The 25,133-nt window shown below is 47.9% G+C and overlaps 1 protein-coding gene across 2 annotated transcripts in view; it reads right to left on the bottom strand.

The window, feature by feature from the left end:
* The window catches only part of LSAMP (limbic system-associated membrane protein), a 314,985-nt gene that overhangs the window by 3,275 nt on the left and 286,577 nt on the right, over positions 1 to 25,133 (bottom strand). Inside the window, exons 5-7 of one of the 2 annotated variants that reach the window (XM_009879910.1) lie at positions 21,277 to 21,397; positions 20,056 to 20,204; positions 13,893 to 13,928 (exon numbers count right to left, since the gene is read on the bottom strand). In XM_009879910.1, coding sequence (XP_009878212.1) covers positions 13,893 to 13,928; positions 20,056 to 20,204; positions 21,277 to 21,397 — 306 coding nt within the window. The remainder of the gene's footprint in view (positions 1 to 13,892; positions 13,929 to 20,055; positions 20,205 to 21,276; positions 21,398 to 25,133) is intronic. The other variant, XM_009879911.1, reaches the window with a different exon arrangement.

Genomic DNA, 25,133 nt, shown 5'->3' with positions numbered 1-25,133 from the left:
CCCCGCCGGCCCCGGCCCCGGCCCGGTCTCCAGCTGCCGCGCCCGGCCCTCGGATCGGAGCTCAGCCACCTCGGCGCTGAGCAAAGCCCGCCCCGCAGGGCGCTAAAAGGCGAGAAGCCACCCTCGCAAACGGGCGAGGGGGAGGGGGGGCTTGGGCAAACGAATGGCGTTTGCCCCACAGTCGCCCCGCTTTCCTAACCTTGAGGATGTGCTCTGGGAGGCTGCCCTGCAAGCTAATCTCCCGGGCTAATCGTTCCCCTGCAATTTGGCAGCACTGCAAAGTTGGTGACCACGGCAATAGCTTTGAAGGGTTTTGTTGTGTTTTTTTTCTTCCACCACATCCAGGGAAGGAAATTGGGTTTCTGATGATGATGAGTTAATATGAATATCTGGCAGCATTTCACAAATAAACCCTTAAGGGACCCCGACCCCAAACAGCTGACTGAGTCGGATCACATTAATCAAATCAAGAAGGAACAGACTGAAAATTGGCAAGAGCAAAACAATTGCACTTCTCTTCCTCGTGCCAAATAGTGAGACATTTAGATTCCCAGTACAGATGCAGGTCGACCCCTGCCATGGTGACTAACCGTCCTGCAACAGCCTCACAGGACACTGCGCCCCGTGTTTCCGAGGGTTTGTCCATGCCATGCGTTTGGCTTGGGTGATCCGCGTTGGTGTCATGGCACAAGGCAGCCTCGACCGAGATTTAGAGAGCTCTAGCTCTCTCAGGGCTAAGGGAGACCATGTCCCACCCCCCTCCCCAAGGCAAGGTAACCCAAGCCATGTCCTTAAATTTAACCATGGGAAAAACAGAGCCGTGTCACCTTGCTGCTCCTGTCCACCTGTGTGCACCGGCTCCATGCACCACCCTCGCACAGAGAGGCTCTGGGGGGCTTTTCCTGACACTTCTGGAAGAACACCTCCATAATTTTCGGTGGGGATGCGGAAGGGCCAGTGAGGCCACGTGGGACTTCGGCGATTTCACCCAGTGCCTCACCCTCCTGCAGGCAAACCCTTCCACGCAGCAGCAAGCGGAAAAGTTGCTGTACCCTCTCTCTCGTGTGCGGAGCGCTGCTTAGGCGGCGCTGCGAGAGCCGCACCGGCCTCACAGGCAGAGCCAGTGGCCCCCACTACTGCTAAGGTTGCCCGATCCTTCCCATTATCAGGCACTGTTTGCACAGCGCTTTACAAGCATCAACAGTGCAGGTGGAACAATCCCATGCTGGGTGTTTGCCTTGGGCTGATTTTAGGGCTTTTTTTAAGTGGAAGAGCAGCAGCCAAAATACTTCTGCTGTGTCTGAGAGCAAGGCAGAGAAGGAAAAAAAAATATGTTTATTTTAATCATAAAAAAAAAGAAAGCCAGCGACTGTCCCTCAGAACATTTTTCTGCTCTGATGCTTTGGCTCAGAGCCTTGCAACGGTGCAGAGATTTGGTCTTTCAGAAAAAAGGTAAGGAGCTACACAAAACTACCTGCTTTCAACACCCTCGGGGAGCACCTCCCCACACGCTTCACACATCTTGAATGACTTCCCTGGCACCACCTCAGTGGGTCAGTGCTTTGGCCCCTCAAAGGTTTTAGGCCCCCCCAGTAACACCAGCACAGCTACACCTGCTCCTCACCAGAGGGCTGCAAGCGAGGTTAGCCCAGGGCTCACCATACAGCGAGTATGTATGATTGTTTGCATGGTATAGATGTAATGCTTTTTTTATAATTTTTTCTCTCTGTGTGTGTGTGTGTGTGTGTGTGTGTGTCATGGCTCACAAACTGCTCCTACACCTGTGGAGGGTGTAAGAAAAGGCATGGCCAGAAGGGTGGTGGGGCTTGGGTGAGATGGAGGGGAGAGAGGGGGAAAAGCAGGGTGCCGCTTATGTTCACAGCAAGCCACAGCAAGATTGCAACGCCAAGAGCTGCTCTATTCCTCAAAAACAGTCTGCCTCCAAGACCACAGAAGAATACCACAAGAGAAGCCCAGCTCTACCGGGTCAGTCCAAGGGTCTTGCCTAACCTTCAGTATTGTCCCCTGCAGGTGCGGGGTGGGGGCTAGCTGGGAGAACAGGGCTGGCATGGCATCATATTGGCCTGCCTCGGGTGCTTCAGGGTCATCCTGAGCCAGCGGAAGGTGCACGCCTTGACAGATTCATTTTTTCTTATATGAACTTGTCCAGGTGTCTGGACTGCCTGAAGTCTTCCATATCCACAACGTCCTGCAACTTCTAAGGAGCACCATAGCAGTCAGCTGCCAGCAGTCATATATCAGCCACACATTACACTTGGGTGTTAGGTTCTCCAATGACTTTAGGACCTTGGCATTAACGGGAAGCCTGGCACACTGGTCCGTTACTAATTGCTACCTGAATTGGCTAGATTAAAAAGTTAGTCACTCCTTGCTCTGCAGTCTCCTCTGCTGACTGCAGGAGAAGCAGGCTAAGGAAAGCACTCAGTGTGGGAAGGATTAGCTGGGATGTGTTCAGGTCTCCCCAAGATGAGCTTTTTGTCAAGGAAACTGCTAAGAAAGAGGTTAGCCCATGTCGAGAGATTGGTGGCCACTGAACGCTCAAGTCCTGAACCGCAGAGCTGCAAGTGTCCCTACCAAACCTGGGGCACAGCTGTCACTGAGCCCTCGGGTGGCGGAAGGGAGCACAGCTGAGTTGTGAGAGGACCTGGTGTGATGCTCCCCGAGGCATAAGCAACTGAGACTCCAGTGGTGCATCCTCCGTGGCACAGGCTCAACCTCCAGAGACTAGCCAGAGACTAGCTCCAGGCTTGCTGCAGAAATCACCCAGAGGGGAGCAGAATTCCAAGGTCTGACCTTCGTGGGATGAATAAAAGGGCCCTTTTTCTCCCTGCCCTCCAGCCTTGAATTTACAGTGCTACAAGGCACTGCAACACACTGCCTTGGCAGCAGTGGCCAAGGTTCGAAGGCTGCTCCGTAGCCCTGTACATGCCCTGCCTCATGGCTAGCATTGGCCCCTCAAAGCCAATAGTGCCCATATGGGGTTGGGGGCTGCATGAGGAGGTGGTAAATATGGGAGGAAGATTGTCAGACACATCGAAAAAGGCTGCTGTGATGAAGGAGATAAGACTGGAGTAACACGGACTGCGGTGATAGAATGGTACAAGCCTTACGCTTGTACCAATGCAGGGCTACAGCACAGGAAATGACACCAGAGCCCATCTTCCACTGAAATGGCAATATGGGCATACTCGGCTCGGGACACTGAAGAGGGCAGGAGGAGGAGAGGTCAGCCAGGGTGAGGATGGGGAAGATGTAGGAGCTGATGTGAGCATGCAGGTTGGATAGGTAACGAGAGCAGGCCCTGGGAGAAGGGGAGATGAAGAGAGGAAATTAAACCCAGATTGGGCATAGGGTAGCAGGGATGGCAGTAGAGAGGCAGGTACAGGGTAATGATGGTGCTTATGGGAAGAGGGAGTTTGTACCAGGAATGCAAAGGCAAGGGGTCAGTACCAGCCCAGGTCAAAACTACAGGAGAAAAAGTGGGGGATTCCTACTGAGCTGTTTCCACATGGATGCGGTTCCAGGTGCAGCTCAAACGCCAACAGTTATGAGGGAGAACACGATGCCCTGGACAAACTCCCTGTCTGGGACACACAACCCCCCACCCCACCATCCCCACCACCCCCGGCAGGCTCCGCTTTGCCCCCCCACCGTCACCCGGCAGCATCCTCCCGCCTCGCTCGGCCACGGACCGGCCCGTCGGGGCCGGGGGAGCCGCTGCCGCCGCCGCATCGCCTCTTCCCCGCCAGGTGGCAGCCGAAGGCCGAGGAAAAAAAAAAACCAAACCGGCCCCGGCAACCCTCCAGGCTGGCAACAGCACCCCTCGGGCAGGGAGACCGGGGGTTAGTGGCCAGGCGCAGCTGCGGTAAAAACCCTGGGGGCCCGGACGGCAAAGCCCCCCCAAGGGACCTTGCTAAAAGCAGGGGGTTGCCAGCTCTGGGCGCCCTGCGCCACTTTTGCCAGAGGCAGCCCTGATATGGCCATGTTTTTGTGGCACCGAAGCCGATGCCTCATCGGTCTCCATCTCTCCACAACCATTATGCAGCACTATCCTTGGTAAAACTGCTCGGGGGGGCAAATCTGATCTGCTGGTTGGTCATCCCCATCAAAAGCAAGGCACGGACCTGTTACACTAGCAAGAAGAAGAGGTTGCAAGGAGTGGTGGTAAAGTTTCTAGCCCGTTCTACCTCCCCCCCCCAGATATTCCCTCTCCTCTCACTGTCTCCAGACCCCTTTTCCAACACCGACAGCAGCCCTGAAGGGACCCATAAGAGAGGGGGACAGAGGCTGTGCCATGCCACATAACCCTTGCTGTACAGGCAAACCAGGTCAGACTTGTAAGCAAATCTGCAAGTCCTCTTGGTTGCACAGAGACATGCCTCCAAATGCTGTGAGCATCGCGATCACCACCAGCAGAAATTGAACCTTTCGAGATTCCCAATGCAGACCTTTAAAAAGGGTCATTTGAGATGGAATCATAAAACAGATGTATTTCTGGGCCATACCCAGAGGAGAAAAAATCACCCACCCACCTACACATTTCATGCCCACATTCACCAATTTTGAATGTTCTGTTGCATCCTGGGTCTCATCATCTGAGTAAACCAAAATGGAGAGAGGAAAAGAGACAGCGGGTACCAGTTTTCCTCTTATTTACATTAACAAGACTCCAGGGGTTGACATATCTGCAGGGCTGATGGAGGAGAGCCGAATGAGAAGCTTCAAAGGGCATCAGAGAGCTACAGGCTTCTTATTTGCTTTGGGGAATCTGTCAAAGACTGCAAGGTAAAACCTGGTGAAAGAGGACAATCAACCCCCATGAGATTCTAAATGGAAGCGCAGCCAGGAGGAGGCATGGGACAGGCTAGAAGAACTTGTCTGTGATGGGAAGGAAGGAGCGATGGCAAACCAAGTCAAGCTGGCCCGCTGTTTTTCTGGGTGCTTTCCACCCTGAGTGGCTCTGGGCTCCATGCTGTTGACAGGCTGACTCCACTTACAGGAGAGGCTGGAGTCCTGCTTCTTGAGTAAAGAGGAAGACCAAAACCGAGCAGAAATGGAAAAAAAAAAAAACCTCTGAAGGATAAGGTGCAAGAATGTGCACCATACAAGTCTCTCTCTGTCATCTCACTCCCTGGGGCCTGGAGGGGTCTTAGGTTTTACACTTGCCAGCTCCTCTGCAGGAAGTAATTTTTCTAGTCTGTTGACTCTTTTGCCAGGGCTTCAGAAGATGAAATCTTTATTATCATGAAGGCTTAAAAGGGAGGAATACCGTTAATTCCATTTTCAAGGTCATACTTTGAAAGTTATTAATTTCTTTCTTCCCAGGCTTTGCACTCTACTCTGAGGCTTTAGGGATTAGCAGCTTCTACTTACTAGGGTTCATTTGGGGCTTTTTTCTTACTACTTTCCTGTGTTCCCCCCCCCCCCCCCGTCCTCTTTGAGAAGACGACACGACTTTTCACTCCCTGTTCTCAATGTTGAAACTATTTTGTTCATTACCTCTTTGTACCCCATTCTCACTACCAGTCCTGCTCCTGTAATTAAAACTTGACTGTGACTGCAATGGCAATAGGCTGGCTTTTCCAGAGGTGGAAGTACCACTGTGTAAACTAGGGAGGATGCCCTCCAGCAACTCTCCAACAAGATTAAGGAAATGTCTCTGGTGTCTATCAATCTTAGCACACGGTTTAATGTATTTCAGAATTTGCTCATGCTTTTTTTTTTTTTTTTTTTTGCACTGAACAGTTCTTCCCCATGTTTTGGAGCTCATTCATGATGTACTAAGTACTCATCTATCATACCTCATGCCTCGGTGAAGATTCATTCTGTAATACAGCGCACCCATTCTTCCCTGAGGTCTAAAGAATATCCCTGAAATTGTATTTCTCAGTGTCTTTCTGAGAAGGTCGAGGTATTCAGGAGCTAGCTGCTTATGCCATTTATCCTGGAGCTGGTTTACAGTACTCCTACTCTAGAATTTAACTGTTATGCTGACCAATGAGAGTGGTGGTAGCTAGAAGACCACCTACGTTGAAAGGTTACACAGATCTTTTATCACCAGATCCTGTAGATATCAAAAAGCTCCAAGGTTTTCTCACAGCTGAAAGATAGTTCTCCCACCCTTTCCATTCCCCTAGCAGCTGGAGGAGATTTAAAAGCAAAACAAAACAAAACCCTTGGCAAACTACTGATACAAAATCAGTTACTTAAAACTCCTTTGTCTTGAAACCATTCATTGAAGACTCTCATCCTACAAGCAAAACATCCAAAAAATACATAGCACAGACTTTTTCAGGGTCCATCACAGGGAAGATCTGAGCTTTTTCTGCTTTTCACTTTCCTAGGATAGAGCAATCCCTCCCCTGCTCACCTCTCAAGCACACGTATATGGCACAGCAGACCAAAGGTGATGCCAGCACACAGTCTGGTGTCTCAATAGGGAACAAACAGCATTGCCCCCCTCACTCCGAGCACATACAGCCCTAGGAAGCAGGTTTGCTAATCAGAGGCTCTGGAACCTCTTGAAAGATTAATATTTTCATCAGCTTTAAGTCTGTCTGTTTACCCACCTCATCCCTGCTATGGTTTTCGACAAGCTTTGCTGGGTGTTTGGCACAAGAAAGATTTGAGTGCCTGTGAGCAGCAATGAAGAGGGAGGGACGCACCGAGGGGTGACTGGAAAGGAGACTGGAGCAGAAGAACTAAATCGGGGTGGAGTGTGACCAGCATGCTTGAGGCTGCTCTGGTACTGAAATCCAGTCGTATCGCTGCCTCTGCCCTTCCTATCCTTCTCCTCTAGTACCTGCAGCACAGTTCTCCCCCGACCTGTCCCTGAGGTCTTCTTAAGGCCACTGCTCCTCTCTGGAGACTCCCTTGCAGTGAGCTTAGTGGAAACCAACCTTTGTCCCCATCACTCCTTGCCCAGGAGTAGAACAAGCTAGGCGGAGGTTTCAGCTAGCCTTCGTCAAGGGCTGCTTGTGAACAAAGAGAAGTATGGGACCCATATCATGGGAAAACTGTAAACAAGCCTGTGTGCTCCTCTCAGTGTTTCAGTGAATGAGAGATTTCATGGGAGTCCAGCTGGGCCCACAGACTGGTGTATGTCTCTAAGGAGTGTGGTCTAAGTAAATACTGTGTCCCCTGTAGTTCTCCTCCCAGTACGGATGCGTGTGTGTGTGTGTGCAATTCCAGAGTGAGACTCCTGGTCACTAGAACGCCCTAACAGTGCAAGAGTGGCTTTAATGCCTGGCCCGGGCATGGGGAAAGCTAGAGCAGAAAACCATGATGCCTTCCTTCCCACAGCCCATCCCCAGACCAGGAATTAAAAAGGGAAAGTAACTACAGCTTACACAGGCAGCTGAGCTGGCCTTCAGCTGGATGAGTTGAAGCAATGGAAAAGATGCCCGCAGCCACTTTGGTTCATCCTTTAGACATTCCAGGGTGCCTGGAAATAGCTCAGTGACTGTGGGATGTGCCTCCGAGCATGGGGGGTGTGCGTACGGTGCGTAAGGTGACCTGGCTCAGGAGTGTACTTGTCCATCAGCGATCACGCGTATCTGCAACACCTACCGTAGAGGCTGCCTGGCCAGACCCCACTGAAGCTATGCTGGTTACAGCACATCCTTCTCCCTCCTCCTGCCCATGCACTCATTCCCCAGACTGCAGGGGGACATGCAGGCGATGGTGGGGAAGGGCCAGGCGCTTTTCTCCTTTGCTCACCTTGCTGCTAGACCTCTCCCTTTTGCAGGGGAGCTCTGCCGACAGACCTGCTCGCCCACGGGAGGGACGGCCTGCCAGGAGCACTCTGCTTTTTCTGCAAGCCTGATTTCTTTGGAATGGTTGGCTTTTTCCCTGTGCACCCCCTCCCTCCCAAACCCCACACCTCCCTTCTCCCGGTTGTTTTTGTTTTTAGAGAGAGCGCTTAGACAGCTGTATTAATCATGCAAGCCCAGCCATGTGTAATGTGCTTTATCAACAGCAGAGCAGACACTGAATGGCAACCAGTTCACAAGCGGGCCCGGTGCAGTGCCTGAGCTGGGTAGATAAACCTGCCGCATCCCAAACCGACTTACCGTCATGGGTTAGTGAATGGAGAGACTGTTCACTTGGGACAATAACCAGAGGGGAGGCCAATTTGTTAGGCAAATTCTTGAGTGGTTTACACTGGAAATGGAAGGGGGAGGAGGAGGATGAAGGTGGGAATTACTCTTTGGTCATTTTCTCTCAGAGGTGGGAGGAATTCTTGTGTATGCGCAAGGATTAAATCAAGACAACTGTGGCTGTTCCTCATCCTCCTCCTTGCTGCCCTCCACACTTCGGTCCCAGCCAGCCCGGCTGGCAGCTCGACACGGGAAGTAAGGAGAGCGAGAGGGAGAGAGCAAGGATTCAGGTAGACCTGCTGTGCAGCGGGTATAAATTGCCTTCTTCATCCCTAAGGAGGAAGGTTCAGTTGATGGCTTCAGAAACTCATCTAACATACAGATGGTATCAGGCTATGAGCATCCTCTGGGCTGAGGATATTTGTCTCAGGAGGGTTGTAGCCTGCCCGAGCTGTGCTCTGCAGGGTAATCTGTCCATGCTACACTGCTGACACTATCAGTGTCCCTACTGGACAACTGATTTTCTATGGCAGCTGCTCTTCCATGGGTTTGCTTCTAATCTCTGCAGTGCAGTTGTGTGTTTCCTCCCCCACTGGTTCCACTCAACCTCCACTCTCCCACCTGCCCGCTGTGCCCCGACCTCTGTTTTGCAGGGCTGTTCTGCATGCAGGCAAAGCCACAACTCCAACTAAGCAGACCTTAAAGTGCCTACCCTATCCCAATGCAAGGGCCCAGCTCGGAGGAATATTTTTCTGGGAATTCCAGTTTCAGTTCCTACCCTCTGCCGCTGCTCTTCCCCACTCACTGGATTCTCCACAGCATTGCTACTGGAGAGGGTTATGCAAATATATACAACCCAGGGCTCATTTTGGAATAAATCAATCTAAATTAAAATTAATGAACAAAAAGTACAGAAACAGATCAAGCAATAAAGCCACTTCTCTCTCTTTCCCCCTGTGTCTCTCTTTTTTCTTCAAGAAAGCTGGTTTCTTTTCTTTATGCTTTTTTTGGGGGGGGAAGCAGCACAATGTTTTTTTGGCTGTGTTTTTTTTCAAGCAATCTCAGCAAACAGAAACTGTCTGTTGCTATCCAGAAAAACCCATCAAGCGATGCTAGTACCTGCAGTAGACATAATTCTTGGCATTTCTCGTTTCCCTAAGATGCTGTTTCCAGCTATATCCCTACTACCCCTTTTTGGAAGGCACTGTCATTGCCTCTGACTTTGATTTTACTCACTTATAACCGCACATTCAAAATAAGACACAATGGCACCCCTTGCATGCTACCTATGAAATAGCAAGAAACAATTAATATGATGTTGGCCTTCTGCCTTCACCCTGTCTTGTCCTTCGTGTTCCCTTGGCCTGAAACCCCCGCAGGCTTCAGTGCCTGCAGACCTGGCAGGGATGGACATTGACCTCAAGCAGCAAGAGAAGCTTGGCCTGTCTGAGCTTCCATCCTGCAAAGCCACCCCCTTCTGCACTCACCAAATGGAGAATGAGCTCTTTGGAAAATCTGGCTGGATACCACCAGCGGGAAGCAAGGAGAGCCGTGAGTTGTGCTTCCCACCCAGGATCATGGGTGTTATCAGGTGCCAATGCCCGGGGCTCAGCCAGCTTTCAGGGAAGAGAGAGGCATGCTCCAAGTAGTAAGGCACACGTCACTGCACGGGTGACGAGTACAGCTGAACTATGGTCTCTGACCGCCTGAGAATTTAGGGAAATTCCAGACTTGCACATGGCTTCAAACATGTCCTCCTACGCTTGGTCCCTATGACCACTATTTTTCTCAGCTGGTAGTTTCAATGTCAGGATCACGATAGGACAAGATTGGCGACTTTTACCTGTTTGTGCTTGTTTCCTCAGCTCTGACAACTAGTTTGTTTCAAAGGCTGCGAAGGCTTGGGTTTTCACTAACCCCTTCTTGGAGTCCAGCTGAGAAAGCACCCTCTGGCCTCAGTGAAGAGGACTCCAGAGACAGACGGGTTCTTTAGCTGGCCACACTGTACTGGGAGGACTGGTTTCTGTTGACTGCTTCCACACCGCTGCCCAGTCAGCAAACCCCCATTAACCATTCAATAATCATAAAATGAAAGAGCCGTGGGGTTTCCATCAGCAAACCCCCAGTTAACCCTTTACAGTCTGTACTTTCAGATGTTTTCCCCCATGCTTCTCTCCTTAGCTTCCAGATATTCGGATGTTTGTCCTTTTGCCAAAGCAGACACTGCTGACGCAAGAGCTGCCTGCTCAGCAGGACTGACAGGGCCATGCACTAGAGAAAGCGACAGGTGAGCAGGGATGGGTGGAGGTGACCACCGCGACAGGTGAAGTCTCTTCTCCACAGCTGGGACCTCCATGGGGAACAAAGAGGACTGAGAGGGTATTAGAAAGAAAGATGCTCTCTGTTTCCCACTCTGGTCATCAGGCCCAAATGAACATCTCTTTTCTCCCTTCCCCCAGCTCCCACCCACCTGATGAAGGCATTAGTGACAGTACAGGCTACACGGGCTACAGCTAAATGGAGACTAGCTACAATCTACAGTCATACAGGGTCATTCTCCGATCAGTGCGCGTTTTGGCAGAAAGACAGGACTGCTCATACTCCTTTTCCCTCCCCCTCCGCTAATTACTAACATGCTATTGCTATGAATCTTTTGTCACTCTGTTGATGGCCATGACTTTGTCTGATCAGGCCCCAAAGACTGGCACACTTGAGGCCCCACAGGCAGTTCTGGATGTGCTGTTTCTTGGAAACACAGCATCCCCCTTGCAGAGCTCCCAGAGCATTCAAGCCAACCATACTGAGAAAACCCTTGGCTAGTTTGTGGTAAGCCCTCATCACAAAACTCCTGTGAGGAAGACTCGTGAGTTTTGAAGCCCATCCGTCTGGCTAAGCCATTCTGACGTGGACACTAGGTGCTAATCACAGGGGAGGGAGTCTATGTGCAAAGAGCTGAGGACAAGGGACAATGGAGGACAGAGATGGAGCTAGGGCCATAATTGTGACAGACTCCTTTGAGGTTCAACAGTGATCCCACTTGCCCTGTCATTGGCAGATGCAGTGTGGAATGAGCAAACTCTCCTTTTCCAGAAGAAAACCCTTTTGAAAAGCCACTGATGATGCAGTAAGGCTCCGTTTGTGACAGCTAGGTCTTGCAGTATCCCATTATATCATGATGTTACAATGCAGACAGGAAGAGGTGATGATGTGGCATCATCCCAGAAGACATTTCAGGGCATTTTGAGCGCACAGTGGCAAAACCAGGAGGGCTGGAAAATTTACCAAGGACAATTCAGTTGAGAGCTGAATCAGCTGGGCTCTACCAGCCTTTTAGGAAACTGCCTCATCAAATTCAAGTCCCATGTGTTTAGTTGAATGGGCTGCTTCTGAGTCTCCAGCCTGCCTGAAAGCAAGATGTTTCCACAGCAGCTAGCTAATGATAGCAATGCTTAGCATGACGACAGTACTCTTCATCTCAAAGCACCTTCCTTTTAAATTAATGCTCAAAACCCCACAGCGCAGGGAAGTGTTACCGAGGCTTAAGAGCAGTGGAAATTGAGGGAGAAAGAGGGAGGAGGCTGTGATTCTGGTCACTGAGGAGAGGCTTATTTGAGAGCTGAGGACTGCATCTCAGCACATCAATTCATCTGGAGAAAAAGGTCTAACAAGAAAATTTTATGCCTAAGCTTTCTTTGAAGGTGAAGAGCAAAGTAAAAGCAAATGTTGAGATAAGTGCCAATATCTGTGCTGAACACCCACATTGGAGAAGCTCGCAGGGGCTTTCGGAAAACAAATGAGGTCCAGAATATTTAAATTCTATTTTCCCTCTCTGCAAAATCCTCTTTGAGTGTCCTGGGTCACTGGAGATATCCCCACATTTGGCACCATGAATTCCTGGAGACTCCTCACAGGAGTGATGTCACACCAGGATGTCCTTCAAGGTGATCTCAGGAGACTGGGGAGCAGTAAAAGCAAAGAAAAAAAAAAACAAAAAAAACCAAACCACAACTTCAAAGAGAGAGGGGGAAGTGTTTTAAAGGATTGACTAAAGCTGTGCAGGACAACCTTGGCAGTTCGATTGGGGGGTATTTGGTATGGAAATCCTGGCCTTGCTCACTTGCAGTTTTTGCTTTATCATTTAGCTTAATGGGCTACTAATTCAAAACCAGCTGTAAACAGAACTGGCTATGAAAAAAATTAACACTGCCTGCCTGTGGAATTTAAGGATATATAATAAAAATAATCATAAAAGAAAGAGCCATGGGTTTTCCATCAGACAAAAATATTTGTCATTGAAAATTCTGCTTAAAAAAAGAACACCCAAAATTGGAAAACTCCTCAAAACCTTACATCCCAAACAGCCTCAGCAACTTTAATTTCATATCCAAGCACAAGTTTCATTTGCAATACATACGATAATGGTGTTTAATTGGATTTATTTTTCCACACTAGGTTCCCAATGGCCTACTTTACTCCTTTTCTCAGCTCCTTGAATGTTATTTACAAATCACTCTCTGGGATTTAATTTTAATGGTAGCTTGATTTCTCCCTCCCTTCCCCCCCTCTTTTTTTTGTAGGTACTTTTCTTTAATTGTATTTGTGGATTTGCCTTTTAAATAGGCAATTGTGACTACATCCTCAGCCTGAATAAGTTGCCAAAAGCAGAGCTTGATTTGAAAGAGTAGAGTAGTTAAATGGAGCTGGTGTAACATCCAGCATTTATTGTTCTTTTATGGGAGTACCTGCAGGTGCTTCACTTGGGTAGGTGCCCTTTTGCAAAACAACATGGGTTCGTAATAACACTCTACTCCAAAGCTCTGCACAGACATTAACTATTTATGCCTCTGAACATCCCATGAGTTGGGTGCATCTTCCTCATATGGTGGTAAAACAAAGATAGTAAGGAGCCCTAGGCCAAGATTTTTTAAGTGAATACGGCGACTGGCTGCCTTATTGTTGATTTAGTGTCACCCACTGCTTCCAAGCGCTGTAGCCTGCTTTCTGGAAGTGCCCAGTCTCTGCGCTTTTTCAGAATCCCAAGGTCGCATCCAAACCCCAGTCTTGTGTGGATGTCGGGGCCGCAATACCTGGACCCGAGGCAAGCTTGGACAGCACAGAGACAGGAGAAACACTCAGAGCCTGTTTTGCTTTCATACCTTCTTCCCTTGGAATAAGGCAGACAGAAGCACCTCACCGTGCACCTCTTTTCATACTCTCTGCCTCAAAGGCAGCAGTATGTGACTGGTGGACCTGGGGGTATGTGACAGAGGAATGAGAAAACAAAGTGTTTCATTGTGAACAGTTTGCACAACTAGAGTGAAAACAACCTCCCGGCAGAAATTTAATTTTTCGCTTCTCATTTGTCCCTTCCACCGTTTCTGCAAAATTTTAGGTCCGCTTATGCTTTTGATCCAAAACACAACATGTCGGCAAAGACAACTTAGGATGAGAATATATATTAGGAGTAGGTCTGCAGACAAACTGAACCTTACTGAAGACTGTCCAGACCTGGGTGAGGTCACAATGTCATGGCTCAAAGCTTGGCTAAAGGTTGTTGCTGTTTAGTCAATTGTTTTTTTGGAAAGGGAGAGGGAAAGGGGAAGAGTGAGGAAGATGAGCAGAAGAGACCAAATGACATGTAGACGAGAAGGGAAAGCCCTTATTTTCCTGCATTTTCTGAGCTGTTTTGCCCATCCCTAGCTCTGAGCATTTGTCAGGATGATGGAGAATGACCCGGCTAAAGAGCTACTTCAACATAAAACATATACTGACCTGGAAAAGGATTGGGGAGTGTGGGTAAAACTCGTTCTAAGGGGGGAAAAAAAACAATAAGCAACATGCAGGAGAAAAGGAAAAGCCACTTTTCACACCAAGCAAGCAGCAGATACAAACCTGATGGAGTTGTCCATCCCCAAATTAGATGAACTAGAGTAGGTTTCATACACAGAGCATTTTGCTAGCCACACATCTAATACACATCAGCATCCCCTGGGACTGGGAGTCAGATAAGTCATTTGAAAAACTAAACAAATAATATCCACACAGCAAGAGGGATTAAGCACCTGCAGTGAAGGTAACTGGAGTTGATGGGCCATATCTCCCCTCTGACTTTCAAGACCACTCACGTTATCACACTGCAGCTCCTCCTAGCTATACGTCTGGCTAGAAGCTAGTCTTGGCAGAGTTATGGAAGTCCTCCATGGGTACTTGCTGCCACCCCACAACATTCTCCACAATGGATTTCTTGCCAGTGACAGGTCCCTTGAGGATCTGAGCGTGGGAGCAGTCACCCTGGTGAATCCTCAAGGACATTCTGCTTCTTTTGAGCTTTTGTCTTCTGATGGGAACAGAGCTTTTGCAGACTCATCAACCTCTACTTGTACGCAGAGCCTGCTGTTTTGGTTATAGGGTTTTTACAATGCGTCCTCGTTATACGTCGCAGCAGGACTTTGTTATAAGTCACTGCTGGCTTCACACTTTGCTTCTTCCACACAAGGATCTCAAAAGAATTGCACAGACACTGAGGGAAACTAGTGTCAGAGGCCTCAGTCTGAGGCTACCAGTAGTGTTAATTCCATTTTAGAGATTGTGCAGCTGATGTACGGAGCAAGGAAGCAATTTGCCCAAGGTCAAATGCTGAACTGTTGGCAGAGCCAGGAGCAGAACCAAGAATACAAGCCCCCCCCAGCCTGACTCTCATCACTGGGTCTCCTTTCATTATCTTCAGAGCTTGTTGGATGTCTTGTACTGACTGAGACAAGTTCCTACTCGTGGACTGATCAGTAAGTAGACGTTTAGCTGTAGAGATATGCCACTATGCAACAGCCGACAGGCCTGGAGCAATGAGTTGTCTCCTGGGTTACCTGCGAGGATGGTGCTAAGATCACTGCTGATGGACACAGGGCTTGGCAGGATACATTGGCAGTCCGCTATTACTCTCTGATCGACCCAGGTCCAGCTATTTGGAGGCCAATGCTTTCTATACAGCATCCTGGGTGCAAGGAGCTAGTTTTCTGACTTGCTGGAGCCCAGGAGGATGTATCAGGCCAGGCGCATCCCCGTGACACCAGCAGATCTCCCGCCCTCGTGGTAGTAATGGAGCTGTTTGAATCCACAGCAGGCACAGGGGAGATTGTCTCTTTCGTAGCAAATACACCACTAGCCTGGATCTCGGTGTTTATGTAGCAACAGGGGACTATTGTTCTGCGAAAGCAGGCTGTTGTGCTGACATGACTTCCTTGTTATTTAGTTTGGTTAAATAACTCAACTCCCCTTTACCTTCTTCCTGCACAGCAGGCTGCAGACTGCACAGCATAAGCAGTTAAAGCAAAGCACTACGGCCTCATTACCATGCTGCTTTCTATTCAAGGACTCTACCTCTGTTCCCCTCGCCCGCTGCGCGCTGCCTTTATTGCTCCACCCTGGCTCATTAGCGGTGTCTCAGCCTTGTCCCGTCCGGCTGTCACCCCTACCACTTTCCCCCTCTCTCCTGAGTCTCCCCAGCATTGACAGCCCCTAGCAAAAGACGGGGTTTGCACTAAGAGAGATTTCGGCCACGGTTACGCTCCGAACTCTGGCAGCACCCACCGTCAGCAGGTGCTCAGGTGCAAGAAAGCGCGGGCAGAGAGTCAGGAGAAGGGGTGTAAGCGTGCGCCCACAGGCAGCGCTTGTGCCGGGGCGCTAACAAATAGTGGCAAGTCAGAGGCAAGTGCCAGCCCTGCTTCGGCATGTGCCTCTTGCTGGGGTCAAAAACTGCCGGACTGAAATGATGACTCTACCTGCAGCCTCTGGAGGAGGCAGAGGTGGGATCCTGCCTGCTGCTGCTCCTAATCGGCATGGGCCTCCCAGCTGCTGCTTCACCTCAGTGTTCCCCGGCTCCCTGAAGGGTGCAGAGGATGCAAGCCGCAGAGGATGCGGCAGGGGACCCGCTGAGGTGGCACTCTCCTGTAATTGAGACAATTTAGCCAGCAGGACTGCATAAGGATGTGCGGCGCTGCCCTGTTGTCTCCTGTGTTATGCCCTGGGGTGGGCTAGCTCTGAGGCAGGCAGAAGTCAACTAATTTGGAAGAGCTTTCATTTCTTTCCTCTGCCTTGCTGGAATGCACCAGGTGCCACGTCTGCTTCTGTGTGCCTGTCAGGGTGTGTGTGCTTGCTTATACACAACACAGGTGCATGCGGATATATACATACTCCCATACACGTAAACCTACATACCTATATGATTGTACAGCAGATGTGTATGTGGTGTATATATATGCACATATTTACACTTCTGTGTAGCACGGATTACGATATAAATTGTGGCTTTTAATCATAAGGCTTTTCATAGCACTCTGTTAGCTGAATGGAAGGAAAATAAAACAAGTTCCCTCCCTCCTAATACACCTGGGAAAAAAAAAACAACCAACCTTTCCCTTCACTTGTGGCACTACTTTGCACCTCTGTTGCTCTGTGATGGCAGCCCTGGCTTGGCCTCTCTGTCAGGCAATTTCCACGGAGATCCGCAGTCTCGTGAAAGTTACTGCACCTTTCCTAGGTCTCACAGTATTTTCTGCTTGGGGGTTACAAACCCTCTTCCTTGGCTCTGCAGAGTTGAATCAACCTCCTGGCTTGCTCATGCTGCAAAACACGGTCCTGCCTCCTGACTCCTCATATCCACGGATGTGTGATACGGCTTCCCCTCTTGCATGGGCTGTGGTGCTTGTTGACCCCTTCCCTGAACTGATTCAGCTCAGTACAAAAAAAGAGAAAACGTTTGGGGGCACTTTGGGGGGTGGGTGGTAAAGCTCAATTACAGTTTCACTGGTTTAGTAGGTTGAACTAGCTCAGCATGTGCTTCACTGTGTACTGGAATAGGGGAAACAACAAAAGCAGAGAGCAGGGTGAGCAAAAGTAGTGGGGAGAAAGGGATGGCAGCAAGATATTACGTCGGTTGTATCATCACACTGTACCTGAGTACCCTCTCTGCAAACATACTGCTGTTGGAGACAGGTTCCTGGGTAAGACAGACCTTTGGTATGGCCATTTTTATGTTGCTGTAAACTCAGTCTCCAGGAGTGAGGGGTATAAATCTCACCACCTACAGCAGGCAATCCTGCTGCTACATCCTTTAAGGAAGATCACTAGCTATCTATTCATAGAGCTCCAGGGAGCTGCTGTTGTATTTTAATGCATCTTCTATCTATGGCACTGACATCTAAGGCACTCAGGTCTCTCTGAGAGTTTTTCAATGCTGGCTGAGATTTTCTGGAATGGTAGTCACCCATTTTTCTCTGTTGCTAAACTGTTCTTTCACATCATTTTGCTAGCTCCTTTTCTGCCCTCCACCTCAGGCAAAGCTGCCACTACTTCATTATTAACTCTCTGGTTGTTTCTTCACTCCTGGCTGCCATTCTTTTTTGTGCTGCAATGGGACACTGAGGAACCATTGCTGCATCTACCTCCCTAGTGGGATGTATGCCCTACAATGAGCTTGTTCTCTATTTAAAAGAAAAAAAAAAATAATCTCTGATTCTAGGGATCAAAACCACTCCCAAGTATTTGAGTCTCTGCTGTACTTTGCAAAAACTGGGCACTGCTTTATTTTTGTCTGGGTGTGTGGCTGGGAGTGTGCATTACCTGTTATTTCAGCTACTGTGTGATCACTACAGCATTTTTTTCATCTGGGCTTGCAGATTTTTTCAGCTGCTTTCTTTATCTTTATGAGGCTGGATTCCCTTCACCCATTTCCCCCCTGATTTCTTAACCTTAGAAATACCAGCTGTAGTCTGTCTGAATTTATTTATTTTTCTCTCTTTTTCTTTCTTCTGCACTAACTAGGAGAACAGAGATTTCCTAAAACAATATGAAGCAATTGCACACTGAAGAAATAAGGACTAACTAAACAACAAAAATAAACGTTAGAAACAGTCCACTGCAAATCATCACATCTCTCTCAGCTCCTGCACCTCCGTTCTGGCTCTTGTGAAGTTCTCTAGTGTTTTCCAGCATAAATCAGCCTTGAATTTCTAAGGTAAAAATGATAAACAAAATCCAACAACTTGCAAGGAGTTTTCTTCTTACACATCGAAAGGAGGCTAAAATAGGACCCTCGCTGTTGCAAGTCATCTTTAATAGCTGCCACATTTCGTCCTGGAATAGTTAACACCAACTTTGCCAAATCTCCCTGGGTCTCTTACAGGTTCTGCCACTCATTTTATGACCATGGGTAAACCACTTCTTCACTCTGTACCTTAGTTTCCTACTGCAAAATGGTGCTAATAACACTCACCCATTTCTAAAAAACTTGTGATGTTAAAATATTCATTGCTAGCAGATCCTTTGAGATCCTTTGAGGTGAAGTTCTGAAGTCATGCAAAATGCTTTTCTAGCAAAACCAACCCCCCAGCTAAAATCACGTGTGCATACATACATTATTGAATTTCATCTTACATTTTGTTTCAGTGATGCATTCCAGCTCATCTGTGTAACAGGAACCAACAGAGAGGGCCCAATTTAGAATTCAGCCACAAATAATGGATTCTAAACTTAGCATTATATTAATATCAGCAAGAACAAATCTGGAGTATTTGAAAATTGTGTTCCAGATTGCTGCCTGAGGATTTTATTTGAATCTCATGACAGTCACAAGACTAGGGTGAAAAGACTTTCAAAGCAGAAATTTGCTTTGTGTGCTGCAATGCTACAGGAAACCAAATCTATGTTCCTTTATGATAATATCTGTTCTTCAGAAAAACACTTCCACAGAATACTGTCAAATTTTGCAAAAAATTCAAACTGCTGCGAAATAAATCCAGAGGTGGTAAAAAAATAATGCCAATGGATTTATCCTTTTGCACCGCATCTGTTAAAAAATAACCAAACCGTTGTTTTTTCTGATGGTTTGCTTAATCTCACCACACACAGTAGGAACTAGACTAAACTGTGTGCCATACTAAGACTGCTTTACCCAGCTTATCTTTTTTCTCTTTAAAAGGACATGCAGGTCATGGCCTGAGTGTTTTAATTCAATTTGGGACTGTCAGAGGAATACAGCCCTAAGTCACTTTTGCATTTATGTCTCCATTCATTTGAGTGGGTCATTCTGCTACAGTCTATTTCTGGTGGCAATAACAATTTGTGGTCGAAGTCAGGCCCAAGTTTTGGACCTTGAATCAGGAACTGAGTTTTGAATACACCAGTTTGTACATGTGCGTGGGTGGTAAGTGAGGGGCAGGGGCTCTGCTTAGGGTCAGGTTTGAATCAGCTGCAAAATTCAGAACTAGCAGGTAACTCTGCTCTAGAGTTTGGTCTAGTCCCAACTTCTGTCTGTTTACATTTACTACAACAAACTCAGTAATTGAAAGGTAGCAGAATGAGATCCAAGGAATTTTATTCCATATTTCATCTGCTGATTACCTTTTCCTCCATGTTCCCTATGGTATGCCCCTTTAAATCATTCTGTCTTTCCCACTTCTTTCCCTTCCATTTTCAAACTCATTTCTCTTTTTCTTGACTCACTCTTGTTCTCCTCAGGCTCAGTGGCTAGTTCTCTCCATCTCTCTGAATTACTTGTCATTTCTCAGCTGTCATGGACCCTCTGAGCCCTGGCCTTCTGTCTCCTTATTAAAGGGCCTGTCATTCTAAAGGTTTTTTTTGTTTCCAGCTTTAAAACAAACATGTTTTTATTATTTTAACAAAATCTGACTTCAGCAAAGAAAGTCAATCAAAGGGCTGGACTGTAAACCTTTTAATTTGGCTGTGTTTGTGTTTCGTGGCCACTATGAACATGTAGGTATCTGAAGCAGAGCACTGAAAGCCAGTTCATGGCTGGAGGTTTTGAGGGGGTGGGGTGACAAACGGATGATTTCCTGAGTTTTGGTCACCGCGTGTTTCTTACACAGCCTGGTCTTTGCAAGAGCGATCTGGAACTCCCTTCACCCTCTCCCATACTTACTGTAAAGGTATAGGCTGGCATTTGTGACTCCCAGCTTGTTGGCAGCCACGCAGGTGTAGTTCCCGTAGTGTTCCTCAGTGACGTTGGCCACCATCAGCAGAGACTGGCTCCCCGTGCTCTTTATCTCCAGACCATTGGCGCTGTTTATCCTGGGAAGACAGGAGAAGAGGTGTGCAGTGCAATGGTAGTTGCGTATCGGGAAGAAAATCCCTGCCTGGCAGGCATTGAACCCGTCACCCAGCTCAGCTGTCAGGTGAGGATGGAGGGAGGCAGGAAAGAGACTTGAGAAGAAAGAGGCCAAAGGCGACATTGACAGAAAGCAGAAGGAGGGAATGAAAGGAAGGAGTGCAGTGAGGAGAAACGCCACAGGTAAAGCAGTGGAGAAGCAAGAAAAGCTGAGGGAAAGGGAGGAAGCCTCTACCCAGCACCGACTAACACTTGGAAATCACAGAAACACAGAATGGTGGGGGTTGGAAGGGATCTTCAGAGATCATCTAGTCCAAATCCCCTGCCAAAGCAGGTTCACGTACAGCAGGTTGGACAGCAACACACCATGGCCAGCTGAGGGCTAGTCTGTACTTGAATGAAAAGTTTTTCGTGAAACACACCAATTCATGTGTTCCAATACGTGCATATACTAAACCTGAGTCACTCCTGAGCCTGTGCACATGGGTTAGGTTAAAAACTAGCAGAATAACACCACCTTCTTTATGGCAGGTAAATGCTCAGTTATAAGGGACAGATCCCTTTTCTCATTTTCTCTTACATGCAAATCTGGGAGGCTCAGGTCACACAGATGGGGGAATCCTACACCTCAGCAGCACCTTCCCATAGATGAAGGCATCTACAATGGCATTACCTACTTGGAGACTAACACTGCCTATTTTTTGGTTGTATCATGGGCTATTTAATGCATGCACATCGTCAGGAAGAAAGCGCTACTGATGTCTTAATTGTGTATTGGCCCATAACGGATTTAAAGGCAAGAGCTCCATCCTCTGCACTTCCTTCAGCATTCCCAGTGTAGAGAGGGACTGCCTCCTGCAGCCCTGACCACGCAGGCTCTGCCGAGTCTGATGGGACCATCGTGACTTAAATGATTTCTGAAGAGCAATTTGTTTGAGGAGAAGAGTTGGGGAGTATGATAGATGATTCTCTAAGGATCCTCTATTGAGTGGACTGAAAAAAGAGATAAAGGAAGAGGCAAGCTAAAGTTCTTACCTAGTATCATCTCTGTACCACTCGAAATCAGGTGTGGGCACTGCTGATGCCTCGCACCGGAGTAAGGCTTGTCGTCCCGTGGCCGCTTCATTGCTCTTGGACTCTGTGATGGTGGGAGGGTCTGCAGGAAGGAAACACGTGGTCACTTCACATGCTTCCAGGAGGAATGAAACAGTTAAACTATGTCAAAGATGGCTTCCTCATGCAAACCATTCGGGCTGCTGGAAATCGATGGCTGCTGCTTGCAGTGGCACGTGCTCCACCCTGCTCCTCTGGAGAACATCTGCTCTTTTAACTCTCCCTAATACACCACATTAGCATCACTCTTGACACGTGCTTCTCTTCAGCAACACTGAATAAAGTTCTGCCATAAATGCATAGGCATACACAGTCAGAGTTAAGGTTAAAGATGGACTTCTGTAATTTATGAATATTTACCTGTGGATCTCTAGTTCAGATGGGCTCATGAGAGAGAAGATGAGAGAAAGACTTCATCAAGGGTAAAAGAAGACAGTAAAGGCAATAAAGTAGAAATCTAACAGTAGGATGAAAATTATTTTTCATACAACCTCTGTGTCAAAACTATAAGCAAGGAAAGGACTGAGGCAACAGGTATGAGACAAAAATACATTCATGGCTTAAAAGGAAAGAGCTTTAGAGGAGCCGTGGGTGCAACTTTGAGACCCAGACCGCTTGTTGGGACACTTCCCTTAGGTCTCTAAGGTTACAAATCCTGCACAAACCTTCCCAGTGATGTCAAGGAAGGTTTGTCACAGCTTTAAGAGGGCTTGCTCCTGATTGCTCAGCGTGAAGCTTGCCCACAACCCAGCACGGTGCTCTCACCTCTGCTCACTTTCAAGCCTGAGGGTTGTGCCATGGGCAAACAAAACTTGGGGAACATATCGGTGGAGCTAGGTGTCAGTGCTGGCTGGGTGCCGGGTAGGGCAGGCACTGCATCTTCAATCCAAGCCTCATGTTCAAAATGTTAAGCGACAAGCTTTACATGTTAAAAGGCAGAATTATTTCCACCTGGCTGCTGAGAGGGATGGGGAATAAGTGCCTTGCCTCTCATCACTAATACTTGCAAACTTTGAGATTACAGGGCTGCAACTCAGATGGCTACTTTGCTGAGACTCAAGTTACCACAAGGTACACTCTGTGTGTACAGAGTACAGCTCCACTGTCTGTATCCATCCCAGCACTGAACGGCCAAAAAAAAAAAATAATCAAAAAGATTGTGTCAGTCAAAGAAAAAAATAATTCTGTCTGGAAAATGTATGGAAAGAAGTTTGTTTGTGAACACATTAGCCATCTCAATGTGATCCCTTTCCTGACCTTAATCGGGGTTTTATGCAGGGCTTTAGGGATATTGCAGCGCGCCCTCTAACATCATAAATATTAATAAGTGTACATAAATAGGATCCTACATTCAAAGGCTGTGGGTTCACGTAAATATTTTAATTTGGAAAGGAGGAGGGGTAATAAAAGGATAGTGAAGGTGATTTTTTAAGCATCCTCCTTTGATTTTTTGGTTCGAGCAGTATATCTTCGTGTTGTCTGCAGCGAGACAAACCTTTTCCATTTCACTGAATCCAGCGCAAGAGGTGAGTCAGAAGAAGAACGAGCCTAGAAAATGACCCCGGCAGGCGTGTGCTCCCCGGGCTGCTGCCAGGGAGCCCAGCCCCTCGCTCAAGGCAGTCCCTGCCTTAGCCACACTCCTCGGCTTTTTAAAGGACACAGCCCAGAGGGGTGGACAGGCTATAGCTCAACCACCACCACTCTTGTCAAGGCCCTGCCAGCCCCAAGGCCGCCCGCTCAGCGAAGGGATGGTCTGCTTGCTGCAGTGCTCTCCCAGGAGAAGGGGCAGATGGTGGCCCTCAGCAAACCACCCTATTGCGCTCAGACAGCAGCCGCTCTGTGTTTAGCTGTTTGCCACCGGGGAAGCCAGGAGTGGGTTCCCTTTAGCTGTTTTCCCCTGGCTGTTCCCCAGGCCTCAGTTTCCCCATCTGTGATGTGCAAGAGCCATTTCTTGGGAAGCCTGAAGGTGGTAGTGTGAGACCAAAGCAAAGCGAGGATGCTCTCTCCTGCAGTCCCAGCTGACAAGCTGTGTGCTCTATCCACAGCGTCAGCAGACGATAAGAGATGGCCAGGAAGCTCCCGAGGTTGGACAAGTCCCATTTTTCAAACTTACTGTAGTTTTACCGCTTTCTGCTGCTTGTGGTGTAGTTTAAGGAAGCAAGATAAGGAAAGATGCATGCAAATGTCTACCTTTCATTCCCCAAACAGGACTGATTTTCTTCCTGTGCATGGCCTTCATGACCTCTTAGATTTTTTTCCCTTTGTTTCAAAAGAAAAGATCTGTCCTGAAGGAATTTGTAAGTTTCTTACATTACAAATTAGTCCACATAATAATATTAGAATAATATTATGATGCTCTATCACACTGTATTTTCATGTATTCCAACAGTAAAAATGTTTAAGATCTTACTGTAGCATAGTTACTATGAGTTGAAACTAAGTCAAAATCAAACATTCTGACTTTATACAAACAATCTGTTTCAACCATGTTAAAAGCATCGTTGAAATTATCTTTCACAGAAATATTTGAAAATATTAATTGGTTCTCATGGAATGTCTCGGGTTTATAAACTCAGCTGTTTTTGACAGGAAAAAACCCTCGACAGTTTTAGTGCAGAAAATCTGCTTCTACAGTTTCACATTCATGCCAAATTTGGCCCATGAAGCAGCTGGTGTTAAACCACTGCCACCCAATTTCTAAAGGAATCATAAAAAACTGTGGCTTCTGAAGATGCTGCAGGGAGCCTATAACCTTGACTTCTAAGCAAGACAGACAACTTGATCTGATGTGATGGCCCAAAGGGAAAGAAAGAGACAAAGAGCAAGAATGGTATTAAAATGTGCTGAAACCACCTGTGGTGGCAAATTAGACCGGGATGGGCTGAAGCACTTGCTGCCATCAGCTCTCTGCCCTAACCCACTCCATGAGAATGCTACCTGTGAATCAAGGCCATCCATATGCACCCTGCAACACGTCTGTATCCATCTCCAATTTCAGTTTAAGTGAATATTCTGGTGTGTAAACTGAAGAAGGTCAGGAGAGGATATACCCCCCCGCCCCTTCATCCATCCGTGCTGCAGAGGTGTTAGCCTCCAAGTAAGGAAACAGAGCAGGCAGATGGGGATATTCACTTTAAATCACTCCAGTGCCAAATATGAGCCACAGAAGTATGGAGGTGGACATATACACATACAGGATTGTAGGAGTAATGACAGTCTGAAATACCTTGTGTCACTGTGAGAGGAGCACGCCAGCAGAGTGAAGTGGCCATCTGTCTAAGCACGTATGGGCGACGGGATCCGTGCCCCACTCATACAGGTGTGCATGTAACCCACGTAGCTAACTGTGCCTCTCGGTGTTTTCAGTTGGATTGAGGTATCCCTTTGGTCAAGCCCCTTTCTGTATTGCATGGGTGCACGGAGAGCCTCTTGAAGAGGGCTTTACGCTAATGACCTGAATCCAGCATAAAAGTCAAGTTTTTGCACCCTCTCATTAACACATGTCTCTACCACACGTCCCCTCAGGCTGCTGGGCTGTGATACCCATGTCGGCACTGCTGAGATGGCTGGGTGCAGGCAGGCGTGTATTTGCTCTGCACCGGCTGAACCCTCCCTTATCTTTTTTTGCTGCCTTGCTGGAGCTTCTCTTCATGCTACTCTTCTCCTGAATAACAATGAGTGAAAACAAGGCATCACCAGCATTTCTGAGGGGAGAGACAGGGGCAACGCGCAGCTTCTCTCTGTTTTTTTTTTCTCTCTCTTTTTCTTTCTTTTCTTCG

Source organism: Charadrius vociferus, unplaced genomic scaffold (assembly GCF_000708025.1).
Source record: "Charadrius vociferus isolate BGI_N301 unplaced genomic scaffold, ASM70802v2 scaffold162, whole genome shotgun sequence".
In the NCBI taxonomy this organism is placed as follows: Eukaryota; Metazoa; Chordata; class Aves; order Charadriiformes; family Charadriidae; genus Charadrius; species Charadrius vociferus.
The sequence above is the reverse complement of the archived record's forward strand: the minus strand, read 5'-3'. Positions and strand labels throughout refer to the sequence as shown.